The sequence below is a fragment of the Rhododendron vialii genome, chromosome 9a (assembly GCF_030253575.1).
Source record: "Rhododendron vialii isolate Sample 1 chromosome 9a, ASM3025357v1".
Taxonomy (NCBI): domain Eukaryota; kingdom Viridiplantae; phylum Streptophyta; class Magnoliopsida; order Ericales; family Ericaceae; genus Rhododendron; species Rhododendron vialii.
In genome coordinates, this window is record NC_080565.1 from 28,420,872 (window position 1) to 28,435,811 (window position 14,940).

Below are 14,940 nucleotides of genomic sequence, written 5' to 3' on the forward strand. Positions count from 1 at the left end.
TGTTGAAACAGAGATGCTCGGTTAACGGTGCCTTGTCAATGGCCCATGAAGTAATACTCCTACAAGCCAAAATTTGATGGAGAAGGGATGCTTCCCGTCCCTTGACGATCACTCTCTATAACCATTACAAGCAACACAAAAGGGAAAAAGAGAGCAGAAGAAATGAGCACAATAACTAAAGCATAACCCAATTAACAGAATCAGATTCCAAACTGAAGGAAAGGAATTCCCACATGACAATCCAAACATTAGTTCAAGGAAACCAACTTTTCATTGTCTTATATATCCGCAAGTCCTTTTCAAACCAATCCTTAATCTCAGAGTTTAGTTGGTTGTCAACATAATGTCTGGATTCCCAATAAAGGCAAGTTTCAAAAGCGTCTTGTAGTAACCACCTTTCTACAACTCCTCGTTACTTTCTTTTTATCCAAACAGCACATATTCAGGAAAACAAAGGTGAAACTCTTTTGGTTCTAATTTCTTCTTCGTTTTTTTCGGTTAAAATCAGTATTGCTGCATGGTGATGCGGGTTAGCTGCGACTGCAATGGCTGTTACAGGAAAATTAGGAGAATCATTCTCAACATGAAGGGTAAAGATCTTGCTTTTATTTCCTTTTTTCTTGGTGAAACTAGTGCTGAAATAACAACCGTTGGAGATTTAACTTAGAAAACTTAAAATTCTGATGTCACATCAATAACGACGACAGAAATGAGTACTGAAATTACATTTTTCTGTCCAACACGTATGCACGTGATCTCTTTTGACGAAGTAGTATATAACAACATCATTGCGAGAATTAGTACATCAAACTGCAACGTTTTAATATTCATGCATATATACATTTGTTGAATAACCATTTTGTTTCTGGGTGCCAAAACAATGGGGTACCTGAAGAAATAGAGACACACCTGATAGAGAAGCAGCACAACAGGGTGTACGTGTGTGGGAGATTCAGACCTGCCGACGTTGCTATAAAGATGAGGAAAAAGATGAAACGCAGGGTTGAAATACTGGACGTAGAAGAAGAGTCGGCAGGCACTGGAGATCAAATGCGACAGCTCACAACCCATTTCTCTCCACAGCCCATAGCTCGTATCTCTCTGCAGCCCACGGCCCATGTATTTCAATAGCCCGCGGCCCACATCCAATGAAATACAGTACTACACCATGGAAAATTGGAAGGATACATATATATGATGATTAGGGATACCTTCACACTTTAGACAGGAAAATACTTGTACACAACTTAATTGACATGTGGATTCTTACCTAGATTGAACTTTCAAAGCGCTAAGCAAAGCTCTCTTTTTTTTCTTATGATCCTTACTAGTAATTCATAAGAACGAAGTAACAGATTCTTATTTAGATTGAACGTTCAGTGCCCTAAGCAAAGCTTTCTCTCTCTTGATAATTCAAAAAGGAAAAATAAGTTACATAGGCCTCTCCTGTTCAGTGTTCACTAGCTTAGTTTATTCTCCTTTCTTGCTCTCTTGATCCTTTTGGGGAAACGTTCTTTAGAGTCTAAAAGAACCTCATGATGCATTTTGGCCCAAAGATCTTCAAATTGATCACGAAAACCCAACTGAAACCAGTCTAGAATTTCCGAATGCAATTCCCAAGGATTCTCATCCCAAGCCTCTCTTAACATGGCACAGCTGTCAATAATTCTCAACCTGGTCTGTAACTTAATTAGAAGATTCCCAACCCTTCTTTGACCTAATGCCTCTGGCCTCAAAATGCTGGCAGGTGAGGCTGCCAGGAACTTCCCCACAGATATTAAGCATGGCAACACATGGCCTTCAAGCAAAGCAGCAGCAAATACAGCTACTCTGTGAGAATCATTTTCGATAGGTTCACCATGCAATGGGAGCTGCCACCGATGAGGGCCAAAAGTCGGAACGACCCAACGGAAAACTTGGTCCAACTCGGGATCATAATAAGGTTTGCGATCTGCGAGTGGGGCAGAGAAACAGCACAAGGACTTAGCATACTTGACAAGCCAATCGGCTTTCACGCTTGTTGCTCCGAGTATGAATGGTCGTTTTGTATATAGCAGTTCACTGTACACCAAGAATTCTGGGGCAGACTTAGAGAGAGATGACCGCCTATGGAGGAAAACTGTTTCTCTAACCATGCAAGCCTGATAGCGAGTTGCATGAACTTTTCTGTCTTCCTCTGATGCTGAAACTCTTCCAATGCGTTTGGCAACCCTATCAGCCCAACTGGCACATATAGCTTTGCCCAAGAGCTCCTCCTCCTCTGGTCGAAGAGGATGCTTGTCGGAGGAAACCCTCCAAGCAAGTTTTACGTCTTTGATAGTACCATGAGTCCATGAAAATTCCTGTTGCAGACCACAAAAGCTTCGTTTAAACACTTGGCGAAGTAGCTGCTCTCTCAGATTGGCCATTTCCTTCATTGTTTTCAGGTGTAAAGCGTGTTCCTTGCAGAATTCCACTCGGCTTAGAGAAAGTTCAAAGCACTGCAAAGCATAAGCTATGGTCAAAACATCACTGCTGGGATTAGAAAATTTTGCACAAGACACTTTAGCAGATTCTTTTAGCTCCTTTTTTTTCAACTTTTCTTCCTTGTCTCTAGTTTTCTTGCTATCTCCGGAGCCAGACTCCACATCCTGCTTCAAGCCATCGGTATCTGTGTCGCCTCCCTCAAACTGCATTGCGAAAGGGTTTGACAAGCTCAAAGATGCCGCTGCTGCCACTGCGTATCCTAGAACAAGATTCGCCCGATCACTTCTTTTCACCTTGCGCATGATTTGGATAACTGTAAGGAGCATCCGTGAGTGACGAGGACTGATGGGATACTCTGCCATAGCCTTCCCTAGCGATGTCAGTCTCCCCTTGCTATCAAATGCTTCAAGAGTTGTTAAGCAACGCTCTGCTTCAGACAAGGCAGTAGCCTCAGGAGGAGTAGGAAATGGGAACTTTGAAACCTAGAATACGGGCGAAACGTAAAAGATAAATGTCAACATAAAATAGTGTCAATGTACTCATTAGAAAAATTATCAGGGTTGTTTTCTTTAAGAGATAAGAAAACATGATTTAACAGCGGGTATGAAGTTTTAGTTTGGTAGTGGCAGCTTTAACAGCATCTTCACACAACAGAAAAAGATAAAGCGAAGGGTTGCATATGCTCATTTAACCAAATGACATCTATCGTTCGCAACCAAAAAGGCAAAGACTAAGCATGATTTGCACACACAAGATGAGAGACTCAACAGGTTCAGGCATGCTATCACCCAATCTAACTATTTAAGCCATGCTATTGACCATATGGCTGATTAAACACAGAAGAGGAAAATGGTAAATTATGAACTAGGTGTGTAGAGGAAAACACTCGAACATCAATGTTATCCAGCAGAAAATGCGGATTGCCTGAAGCAATCAATCTCAACAAAGGCCAACTTAAACAAGACAATCTTTTATATTACAAGGACGACATCAGATACATAAGCAAATTACCTCGGGAACACCCATGGATTTCACAAGGAGGACAACGCCATCAAGAGATACTCTTAATATCTCGGCAATTGAGAAGTCAGGAAAAATGTTGTTAAAAACTGCGGAAGAGTAGAGGCGATAACAGCGGCCAGGTCCTGTTCTTCCAGCTCTTCCTGTGCGTTGAGCAGCAGATGCCTTGCTTATCCATTGTACTTCATATGTTTCCATGCCATTAGAGGAGTTATATTTCTTAACCTTTTCTCTTCCAGTGTCGACCACATATTTTATACCTGGTATGGTTAAAGAGGTTTCAGCCACATTAGTGGCAACAACAACTAGGCGTTCTCCTTCCTTGATCTCTTTAAACACAAGATGCTGAGATGATTCAGAAAGCTTGGCATAAAGGGGAAGAACACACATTGCACCAGTACAGAGACCAGCTCCACCCCTTTTCTCCCCCACAATTGGAATGGGCTGGTTTGAGCATCCTTCTGGAGTCGAAGGAACAACCTGCTTGTTGTCAGATTCAGGAGACAAGGTAGTTTTTCTGGCCAAGACCTCGAATGAAGCCTTCAATAAAGCAAGGCTCCCTTCCTCACCAAAGAATTCTGAGAGATCATTTCTATTCTCCATTTTCTGGTTCAATAACTCGACATCATCAGCTTCTTCCAAATCACTTACTGCCCTTTGGTTCAATAACTCGACATCATCAGCTCCTTCCAAATCACTCTCTGGCCTCAGATCATCAGAAAAATCTGACTCAATATCATCTAAATCATCATGATTGTCATCATAAGAACTAAACCTATCAGTTTGGTTGTAGCATGAATTTCCGTGCATCTCAAATGCTTCACTAACTTCACTCATATCATTTTCCCCGATGTCATTCTCTGCCGAGACTGCAGAAACCTCTTTCTCCATATTTATTTCAGAGCTATTCTCAACTATTTCCTTTGAAGCTTTCCTCAGCATCCGGCACAAGTCCTCTACTTCTTTCTGACCAGTTACAAAGACAAGTATGCCACCAGGTGGCAGTCCCTTGTGAATTGACAATGTTAGGAATGCCTTGTATTCTTTAGTCCCACATTGGTTAATTATCTTGTTCCCGTTTTTGTAGCCTATTATAAATAGGGCTTTTGGGGGACTTCTAGGAATTATCTTTTGGGCTTTCATATTGTGGCCTTTCTAGAGTTACGGATTATAGCCGGCTCTTTGTATCTCTTCTTCACGTTGGTTAGTGAATCCTCTCTCTCCTCGCCCGTGGACGTACCCATCTTGGGGAACCACGTACATCTTGTGTCTTTGTGATTTCTTGTTTAGTTTTCAATTTCTCGTTCTTAGCTTGCATTCATAGCGTTCGTTACAACAAACTGGTATCAGAGCCTTAGGTTGCAAAAACTAGGGTTTCGTTTCCGATTGTGGCTATGGCGGCTAAATTTGAGATTGCGAAGTTTGATGGGCAGAGCAGCAGTTTCAGTCTTTGGAGAGTAAAGATGAAGGCTCTGCTAACCCAACAAGGATTGCACAAGGTTTTGTTAGGCAAGACTAGTTCTGGAATCAAAGAGGAAGATTGGGATGATAAGGATGCCAAAGCTCTGAGTTCTATTCAGTTGAGTCTGGCAGATGACGTTCTTCGCGAGGTGGAAGAAGAAACTTCAGCAGCAGGAATTTGGCTGAAGTTGGAAGGCATATATATGACGAAGTCGCTCACCAACAGGTTATATCTCAAACAACGTCTTTATACGTTTCGTATGCGAGAAGGTATACCTGTTAAAGATCATTTAGACGAGTTCAACCGTATTATTATGGATCTGAAAAATATTGATAGTAAAATTGAGGATGAGGACCAAGCCCTAATTTTGCTATGTTCTTTACCACTTTCGTATGAGCACTTTGTTACAACCCTATTGTATGGCAAAGACACGATATCCATGGAGGATGTTAAGGCCAGCCTATATTCGAAAGAATTGAGGAAAAAAGTGTCAGGTGAGGGTGATGCACATGCGGAGGGTTTGTTTGTTAGGGGAAGAACAACAGAAAGGGTGGAGTCGAGTAATAGGGGAAGATCCAGATCATCAGGTAAGAAGAAGGGAAAGTGCAATTATTGCAAGAAACCCGGGCACTGGAAAAGTGACTGTTTAAAACTCAAGGAGAAGGAAAAAGAAGACCAGAAAGGGGGTAAAGTAATTGCTGGAATTGCTGAAAGTTCAGATGAGTCAGATAATGTGTTATCAGTTACAGAGGGCAATTCTCGCTCTAATACCGAGTGGGTTCTAGATTCTGGATGTTCATACCATATGTGTCCGCATAGAGAGTGGTTTTCTACTTATGAGGCGGTCAATGGTGGTACAGTTTTGATGGGCAACAACATGGCCTGTAAGACTGTTGGTTCAGGAACGATTCAGCTTAGGATGCATGATGGTATTGTTAGGACTTTATCTGAGGTTCGACATGTTCCGGATTTGAAGAAAAATCTTATATCCCTGGGTGCTCTTGATTCTCATGGTTGCAAATTCCTCGGTGAAGGTGGAGTTTTGAAAGTCTCAAGGGGTGCATTAGTACTGATGAAGGGTCAAAAGCGTGGTAACCTTTATACACTCCAGGGCAGTACAGTTTTAGGTGCTGCAGCAACGGTTGCTTCATCCAAGGTTTCAGATTCAAACTTGACTCGTTTGTGGCATATGCGCCTTGGGCATATGAGCGAGAGGGGGATGACAGTTTTGAGCAAACAGGGTTTGCTATGTGGCCAGAAAATTGAGAAACTGGATTTCTGTGAGCATTGTGTCTACGGCAAGCAGTGCAGGGTAAAATTCAGTACAGCTGTTCATCGCACCAAAGGCACGGTGGATTATTTTCACTCGGATCTTTGGGGTCCCGCAGAGGTAACTTCTAAAGGTGGTTTTCGATATTTTATGAGTATTATCGATGATTTCTCTCGTAAAGTTTGGGTGTATATGTTGAAACATAAGAGTGACGCCTTTAATACATTCAAACAGTTTAAAACTTTGATTGAGAATCAGACTGGTAAGAAAATAAAACGTTTGCGAACTGATAATGGTATGGAGTTTTGTCTTGGCGAGTTTGATAGATTTTGTAGTGATGAGGGCATTGTGAGGCATCACACAGTGAGAAAAACCCCTCAGCAAAATGGTGTGGCTGAACGAATGAACAGGACTCTTTTGGAGAAGGCACGTTGTATGTTGTCCAATTCCGGATTGGGCAAAGAATTTTGGGCTGAAGCCGTTTCCACAACATGCTATTTGGTGAACAGGTCTCCGTCGACTGCTATTGAGTGTAAGACTCCGTTTGAGGTATGGTCAGGTCATCCGGCTGATTATTCTGTGTTGCGTGTTTTTGGGTGTCCAGCTTACGCTCATGTGAATGAAGGTAAACTGGAGCCACGGGCCAAGAAGTGTATTTTCTTGGGTTATGCAGCAGGTGTCAAAGGGTACAGGTTATGGTGCTCTGATGATTTGAAGTTTTTGATCAGTAGGGATGTGACTTTTGATGAAAATTATCTAATTAAGGGGTCTAAGCAGGTTGATGATACAGTTCAAGAACATAGTGTTCCAAAGCAGGTGGAGTTTTTGGGTGAATCTTCCGACTCAGGGAAGAAGCACATTGAGAAGCCAATTGAAGAGGAGTTCAAGAGTTCAGACACAGAGGTTGATGCATTAGTTGAGCAACCACGCACTATTGCTAAAGATAGGCCAAGGAGGGAGATTCGACCTCCTGAAAGGTATTCGGCTTATTCTGAGATGGTGGCCTATGCTTTATCAGTTGCTGAAACAGTTGAGTATGAGGAGCCTTCAAGCTATACGGAAGCTATTTTGAGCGCTGAGTCTGCACAGTGGTTTGTTGCTATGAATGAGGAGATTGAGTCTCTTCAGAAGAATCAGACATGGGAGTTAGTAGAACCGCTGAAAGGGAAGAGGATTGTTGGATGCAAGTGGATCTTCAAGCGCAAACCAGGTATTCCAGGGGTAGAAGACGCTCGGTTTAAAGCTCGGCTAGTGGCGAAAGGATACAGCCAGAAGGAGGGTGTTGACTACAATGAGGTATTTTCACCAGTTGTAAAACATAGTTCCATTCGCACTTTACTTGCTATTGTTGCATGTTATGATCTTGAGTTAGAGCAACTTGATGTCAAAACTGCGTTTTTGCATGGCGAGCTTGAGGAACAGATTTATATGCGTCAGCCTGAGGGATTTGTTGTTTCTGGTAAGGAGGATCACGTTTGTTTACTTCGTAAGTCTTTGTATGGCCTCAAACAATCCCCTAGGCAGTGGTATAAGCGGTTTGATACTTTTATGATAAGCCAGTCATATTCTAGGAGTGAGTATGACAGTTGTGTATATTTTCGAAAACTTCCAGATGGTTCATTTGTTTATCTACTGTTGTATGTTGATGATATGCTTATTGCTGCCAAGAGTGTGTCAGAAATCAACAGGTTGAAACAACAGTTAGGTGGTGAATTTGAGATGAAAGATTTGGGTGCGGCAAAACGTATTTTGGGTATGGAGATTTGCAGAGATCGAGTAGCTGGCAAATTATTTTTGAATCAGAAGTCTTATGTTCTTAAAGTACTTGAGCGCTTTGCCATGCAGAACTCGAAGCCAGTCAGTACCCCTTTGGCAGCACACTTTCGACTTTCAGCTGAGTTGTCACCACAGTCGGAGGATGAGGAGAAGTATATGTCTCAGGTTCCATATTCGTGCGCAGTTGGGAGCCTTATGTACGCCATGGTATGTACTCGTCCTGATATTTCACATGCAGTTAGTGTCGTTAGTCGTTATATGGGGCGTCCAGGAAAGGCACATTGGGAGGCTGTGAAATGGATACTACGGTATTTGTGCGGAACTGCAGGTGTTGGTCTATTGTTTGGGATTGTCAATTCTGGTGATCATGCTGTTGGTTATGTTGATTCGGATTTTGCCGGTGACCACGATAAGAGGAGGTCTCTGACAGGTTATGTCTTTACTCTGTCCGGAAGTGCCATTAGTTGGAAAGCTACTTTACAGGCTACAGTTGCGCTGTCTACAACAGAAGCGGAGTATATGGCCATTGCTGAAGCTGTGAAGGAGGCATTGTGGATGATAGGTTTGCTTTGTGAGCTTGGTCTTGCACAGGGTGTGAGTTCAGTATTTTGTGATTCGCAGAGTGCTATACATTTGACTAAAAATCTGATGTATCATGAGAGGACTAAGCATATCGATGTCAGGTATCACTTCGTTCGGGATATCATCTCACAGAAGCAAGTTGAGGTGAAGAAAGTGGGTACGGCAGATAACCCAGCAGATATGTTGACTAAACCGGTTCCGGTTGCCAAGTTCAAGCATTGCTTGGGCTTGCTTGGTATTTGCAGTTGATCGCCCCTCGGGGGCATTTGGCGAGTGAGAGGTTAGAAGGGGATAGCTATATTTGGTGATTTGGTTCAGTGGAATTCAAGTCAAGGTGGAGAATTGTTAGGAATGCCTTGTATTCTTTAGTCCCACATTGGTTAATTATCTTGTTCCCGTTTTTGTAGCCTATTATAAATAGGGCTTTTGGGGGACTTCTAGGAATTATCTTTTGGGCTTTCATATTGTGGCCTTTCTAGAGTTACGGATTATAGCCGGCTCTTTGTATCTCTTCTTCACGTTGGTTAGTGAATCCTCTCTCTCCTCGCCCGTGGACGTACCCATCTTGGGGAACCACGTACATCTTGTGTCTTTGTGATTTCTTGTTTAGTTTTCAATTTCTCGTTCTTAGCTTGCATTCATAGCGTTCGTTACAACAGACAAGACCTTCTTATAGGCTTGGCCAACATAATCCACAATCTCTGTCCGCTTTGAGAAGATGATAGTTACTGGATATTGCCGGGTAGGAATTTCAATTACAGGTGGGGGATTATCAAATATACCTCTTCCAGAAACAAAGTCTTCAACTCGCAAGGTGGCACTCATCAGCACCAGTTTCAGTGGAGAGACCCTATTTTCAGGGCTAATTATTTGTCCTGAAAAGACCTTACGCTGCTGCTCTTCATATACATCCTGTGATCAATCACAATATCAAAATCTCACACGAGAAAAGCTGAAAAAGAAAGGAGATGTAACAATAGAAGAGACAAACTATGAACTCTTCAACCAATAATATACTCCACACTCTCACCTGGCGAAGTTTTATAACACGGGAAAGCATTCCAATAAGTATGTCAGTGTTCAAGCTTCTCTCATGAGCCTCATCTAAAATTATGATCGAGGACTTCTTCAATAAGACATCACTCTGAATTGAAAAAAGAAAAGAAAAAAAGAAGGAAAGTATGAACAACAGTCTATTTTGTGGAAATAGCAAAAGCAGATTTTTTTTTTTTGTTTGCATGCGAGTAGATAGCTAACCTGTAGTTCTCGTAGCAAAATTCCATCAGTCATAAACTTGATGGAGCAACTGTCTCCAATCCTGCGGTCATGCCTAACTTGATAGCCAACCTCCTTGCCTTGACAAAGACCAAGCTCATCTGCCACCCGCTCGGCAGTGTTATAGGCAGCAATACGGCGTGGTTGGGTAACACCAATAATACCACTCCTAGACTGGTCTGAACCAAAGCCAGCTTCATAAAGGAACTAGAAGACCAAAAAGAAAGCACAAGTTCAAGACCATCACCACAGTGAAAGTTACTACTGAAATCCCGTAAAAGGTTTACAGCCAGCATCCCAACTACGTTACCTGCGGAACTTGAGTGGTCTTACCACAACCTGTCTTCCCACAAATAATAACCGTACTATTTTCATTTATAGCTTCCATGATCTCCTGCTCCCACATGACGATTGGAAGATCCTTCCTCTTGTTCTCAACCTCTTTTTTTCTTGATACATGCACTACAACTGGAGCAGTTAGACCTCTCTGTGGAGGACAATCTGCCAGGTTGGTTGCATTGTTGATATGCATTTTCGGACTTTCAACTCCCCGATCCTGTCTCACAAGAAGCCACAACACACCATTATGCAACAAGACTATGCATATCATATACAAGAAACGAATACGCAGAGTCCTATTACGAACAAATGAAGTATTCCTCCACATCCAGCCATTAACATCTGGAAAATAGTAAATACAAGATCTTTCTACAATCCAAGTATGAAGCATACCATTGGTTTGCTAATCTCCCTCCTCTCACTGTTGAATGTGGTGGGGAAAGAATCCTGAGCATCGTCTCGAACGCAACTGTCATTAGTTCTGTTGGCAACTTCCTTAGCTGGAATGGTAGCTCCATATCCATCAACTGCACCAAGTCCAAAGCTAGAAAATGATTCTTTGGAAGATCCCAAAGGAGTAGGAATTTCAGATATGACTGTCATGGGCTGCCAAAAGTTATTCTCGTCGATGCCTTTTGTAGACTGAGAATCAGGTTCAATTTCACAGGAAAAACTGACAGCAGCCTTTCTCTTTAAAGGTTGATCACTATGAGGCATTGCTAAACCCACTTTAGAGAGTTGCACTGCCCTTCTACGTCTTTCACGCACAGTTTCAACCTACAAATGGCAAGGTACAATCACAGAAGTTACTCAAGCGAAGTCTTCTAATGCTAAAAGAGAAGCACAATAACCACTACACTCACCTGACTAAGGTTTCGTGAAGACCACATCAGTGAGTATGCATCATCCTGAATTTTATATTTCCTGCAAATATAAATCACCTGATATATCCAATAAAACATTAATGGAACTGATGGGAAAAATGAACTCCGCTGGAAACTAAATATTTAAATAGACCACACTAGGGGCATACTCCAAGGTCTCGATGCTTTTCGATAAGAGAAGTGCTTTCTCCTTCTCCTCCTGGGCATAAAAAGAGAATCATTCCGAGTTTGATACACACAAAACAAAATAAAAACAGTCTGAAGTTGCACAAGCACACAAACCGCTATCTTATTCAGCTTTCTTTTCTGACATTTTGTCAACGTCAGGTTTTTCTTGGTCCTAAGTTGTTCATGCACCTATACAACGATATTCAAACAACCGAGCTCATATAGGATATTCAAAAATTGCGGATCTAATAAAATACAGACATGTTGCTTCGTATACCTGACTGTTGCCTTTCGTTTTATTTCTTCTCTTTCCTCGCAAGATGATTGCATTGCTATCACCCCCACCTTTCCCACTATGAGATGCAGGAAAGGAACAAGTTTTATTTAACCACATATAAACTTTAAAATAAGAAAAGGAGAATAGTGGCATATATTTCCAACAGATCTCCAAAGTCATGTGCTTTCTAGTGATGTCAACGCGAATCAAATTGTGAATCATTGTGCTAAAAATAGTGAATTGTGAATAGTAAGATTCAATTTGTTTAATATTCAACATAATTTTATTTATGAAGGTACATATATACTACACAGATACCGATTAAAGTGCCATAAATATTAACTAAACAAAATTGTATAGATTGAATTTCTAGACTCGCGGATTTATCAACATCAAGTTTGTAAAAAGAACCTAATTCGGATTATGTATAATCAATCAATGACTGAAGAATAGGAACTTTCTACTTATGATCGTCACGAATTGAATTATAATCAAATTGCTTTGGGTCGTTTACCACTGTCATTAATTGACGATTACACAATTCGAACAATTTTGAATTCGCCTCATCATAAAAGGCAATGTAATAAAGTATCAAGACTTATTCATCCATAATGAGATGAATCTGTTCATAGAATCGAACAAAAAAAAGTCATCAAAAAAATGACTTAGATAATCGAGTTAATATTAAAAATATATTAACTAGAAATATATTAAACTATTCCACTAAAACAAAAAGGAGGTGCAAATACAAATATGTGGATAAAAGCAATTTTTTTTCCCACTATATATGTATACATATATATACAAAAATGAATATCAATACAAGTAATCAATTTCATGGTTTTATGCATGACTTATACTGAAAATGAGCACATTGAATTGCGCAAGTCACTTCAATTCCTGATTCAACAGCATAATTTTGCATGAATCGAAAAGCAAATCGAAAGATTCAAGTAACCATGGTTACATTTAAGTCTTAAGATATGAAACAAATAATGGATCCAAACCCGTCATAAGGAACACCATCAAAAGACATTCAGAAGTAAGACAGGTTTTAACTTATCATAATTAGTTAATTACTTATAAACATATGTATATAGAGATATATATATTTCACCTTCCTAAATCTTCACCACGCTCCAAGTCCCCAGATTGTCCAATAACGTGGACAAATGGCTCCATTTGTTCCGGATAAGGAGAATCCAACAATGGTGAAGCTTTTAAGCAACCTGAAAAGGAAAAAGAACCAATACAGTTTGTATTGTTACAGACTTGGCCTGAAAAAAAGTCGTAACCTTTTGTTTTGGTTGTCGGCGGCACTCACTTGTTTCGGCGGTCAGTGTCCGTGCGTGATAGTGGACGGCGTCTTCTCCAGGGATTGCCGTCGAGAAGCCGCGATGGTCGGCGGCTGCATGTGGAGTACTAGAAAGCGTAAGCGTGAGCGTATCGTGACGGTGGGTGGTTTTCTCGCGCTTTGGCTATACAGGTCGACTTCTATTAGAGGGCGGCAATGAGAATAGTTTTGTTAGCTTTTTATTCGTTAAATCTAAGAGTTTTTTATTATTATATCCCTCAAACTATCTTCCATTTTTCTACTTAAGGCCGTTTCAAAAATTTTCTTAAAAAGTAAATAATTTATTTTATATTTTTAAATTCAAAAATAATATAAATAAAAATATTTTTTCTATTTTTTTTACCTCGTATCGAGATCTTTCAAACAAGATTCATATTATATATTTTTAAATTTTAATAAGCTCATAATTTTTAAACATGAAATTACCTTCTTAAAAAATAACGATTTTTTTATCGTTATGGAACGGACCTTTAATCCTCAAATTATCAAAATCGTTTAGTTCATCCTCCAACTATTGAATTGCAACCGATGTCGTCCAAAACCTTACTTCTGTTAACTACTGAAACGGAAAATCTGAGCCCACCACCAATCAAAGGGCATAAATGTCATTCCCCTCAATCCTACAATTGGCACCAAACAATATCTGGGTTCCCTCCATTTTGGCTTTATGTATACATACACCCCATCCTTCCCTGACCAAACCGAAAAAACAAACAGAGTACACGGTACACCAGTAACACCACCACCGGTGAGGTCTCTTCTTCCCTTCCCCTAACCTCCCTCCATCTCAGCCATGCCTTCCTCATCCTCTTCCTCTTCCCACACTCTAAATGAGTACTCAATTTGCAAGTGTGGAAAGCCATCCCCCATTAGAAGGTCAACATACGAGCAAAAAAAATTCTGAAAATGGGACCACTTTTCTTATTAAATCCGAAAATACATGGGAGTTCGATCACCAGTCAGTGAACAGATTCGCATATTTTTCATAAACAACGACAAATTAACTAAACTTTGAAAAACCCTAACTTTCACCCACACCAAAATAGAAAACCCATTTAAAATGTGAGTGTGAACTTACAGTTTGAACTACTGTCGTCCCCTCGCCTTAAGCGTTCATCCATTTAACAAACTCTTAGTGTCCTCTAAAGCCTTCATCTTCTTCAATCGAGGTCTCCGGACTTTGCGTGTTTTGGGTTTGGCTGGGTCGAATACAGAGAGAGTTTTTTGTGTGTGGATTGATAGGGGAATGACTATACAGCCCTTAGGTTAGGGCATGGTCTAGTCACGTGACTGTTTTTTCCGTTTCAATACTTAATGGAAGTTAGGTTTTGGACCACATAGGTTGCAATTCAATAGTTGGAGGACGAAAGTAAACGATTTTGATAGTTCGAGAACTAAGCAGAAAAATTGTGAATAATTTGAGAGATATAAAAAAATACCCTCTAAATCTAATCTACTCTGAGGTAAGAAAGACACCATGAGACACCAATTATATTCCACCCCACTTGCTAGTTTTGTTTGGAATTTAGGAAAAATGAGAGAAAAGAAAGGATAGTTAGAGAGTAAATTTTTTTCCCTCCAATTGTTTGGATTGAAGGGAAAGATGAAAAAAAATAAAGAATTCAAATTTCATAAATAGTAAAATTTCCCTGTCAATTTCCATTTCAGCTCACTTTTCTTTCCTTTTTCCTCGTTTTTCCTAAGTCCCAAACAAAGATGGTGTATAGTACTTTGTAAAAATTGTGTAAGGTTCACGAGATTGACTCGTTTGTAAATGAGTCAAGTCCTTAACGAGCCGAGCCGCCGACCTCTCTAAACGCATCAATCCTATAAAATGAGCCGAGTTTTTTTAAATGTTGAGATTAACTCCTTTTTTTTTTGGATAATTCAACTTATTAGGCTCCATTTGGAACTTATAGAAAGAAAAAAAAAGAAACGAAAAATAAAAGAAAAAAAAAATGAGAGAAAAATAAGAGGAAAAATTAACAGTTCACTACCTTCAAAATCTTTATTTTATTCTCTTTTTCTCTGCGACCACTGCCTTCAAAATCTTTATTTTATTCTCTT

The 14,940-nt window shown here is 40.3% G+C and overlaps 2 protein-coding genes across 2 annotated transcripts; one reads left to right on the forward strand and one right to left on the reverse strand.

Annotated features, from left to right (window-relative positions):
- Positions 1-160: 160 nt before the first annotated feature.
- LOC131301717 (heavy metal-associated isoprenylated plant protein 6) lies at positions 161-1,366 on the forward strand. Its single transcript, XM_058328106.1, has 3 exons — positions 161-364; positions 509-590; positions 896-1,366. The coding sequence occupies exons 1-3, from the start codon at positions 344-346 to the stop codon at positions 1,129-1,131; spliced, it is 339 nt and encodes a 112-aa protein (XP_058184089.1). The 5' UTR covers positions 161-343; the 3' UTR covers positions 1,132-1,366.
- On the reverse strand, positions 1,339-14,009 carry LOC131301718 (ATP-dependent RNA helicase DEAH13-like). The gene is made up of 13 exons (XM_058328107.1): positions 13,952-14,009; positions 12,637-12,748; positions 11,520-11,595; positions 11,357-11,431; positions 11,224-11,273; positions 11,054-11,114; positions 10,584-10,967; positions 10,162-10,407; positions 9,834-10,058; positions 9,607-9,720; positions 9,234-9,488; positions 3,478-4,521; positions 1,339-2,948 (listed from the first exon to the last, which is right to left on the reverse strand). Exons 1-13 carry the CDS (start codon positions 13,992-13,994, stop codon positions 1,461-1,463), a joined length of 4,173 nt encoding a protein of 1,390 aa, XP_058184090.1. The 5' UTR covers positions 13,995-14,009; the 3' UTR covers positions 1,339-1,460.
- Positions 14,010-14,940: the final 931 nt, after the last annotated feature.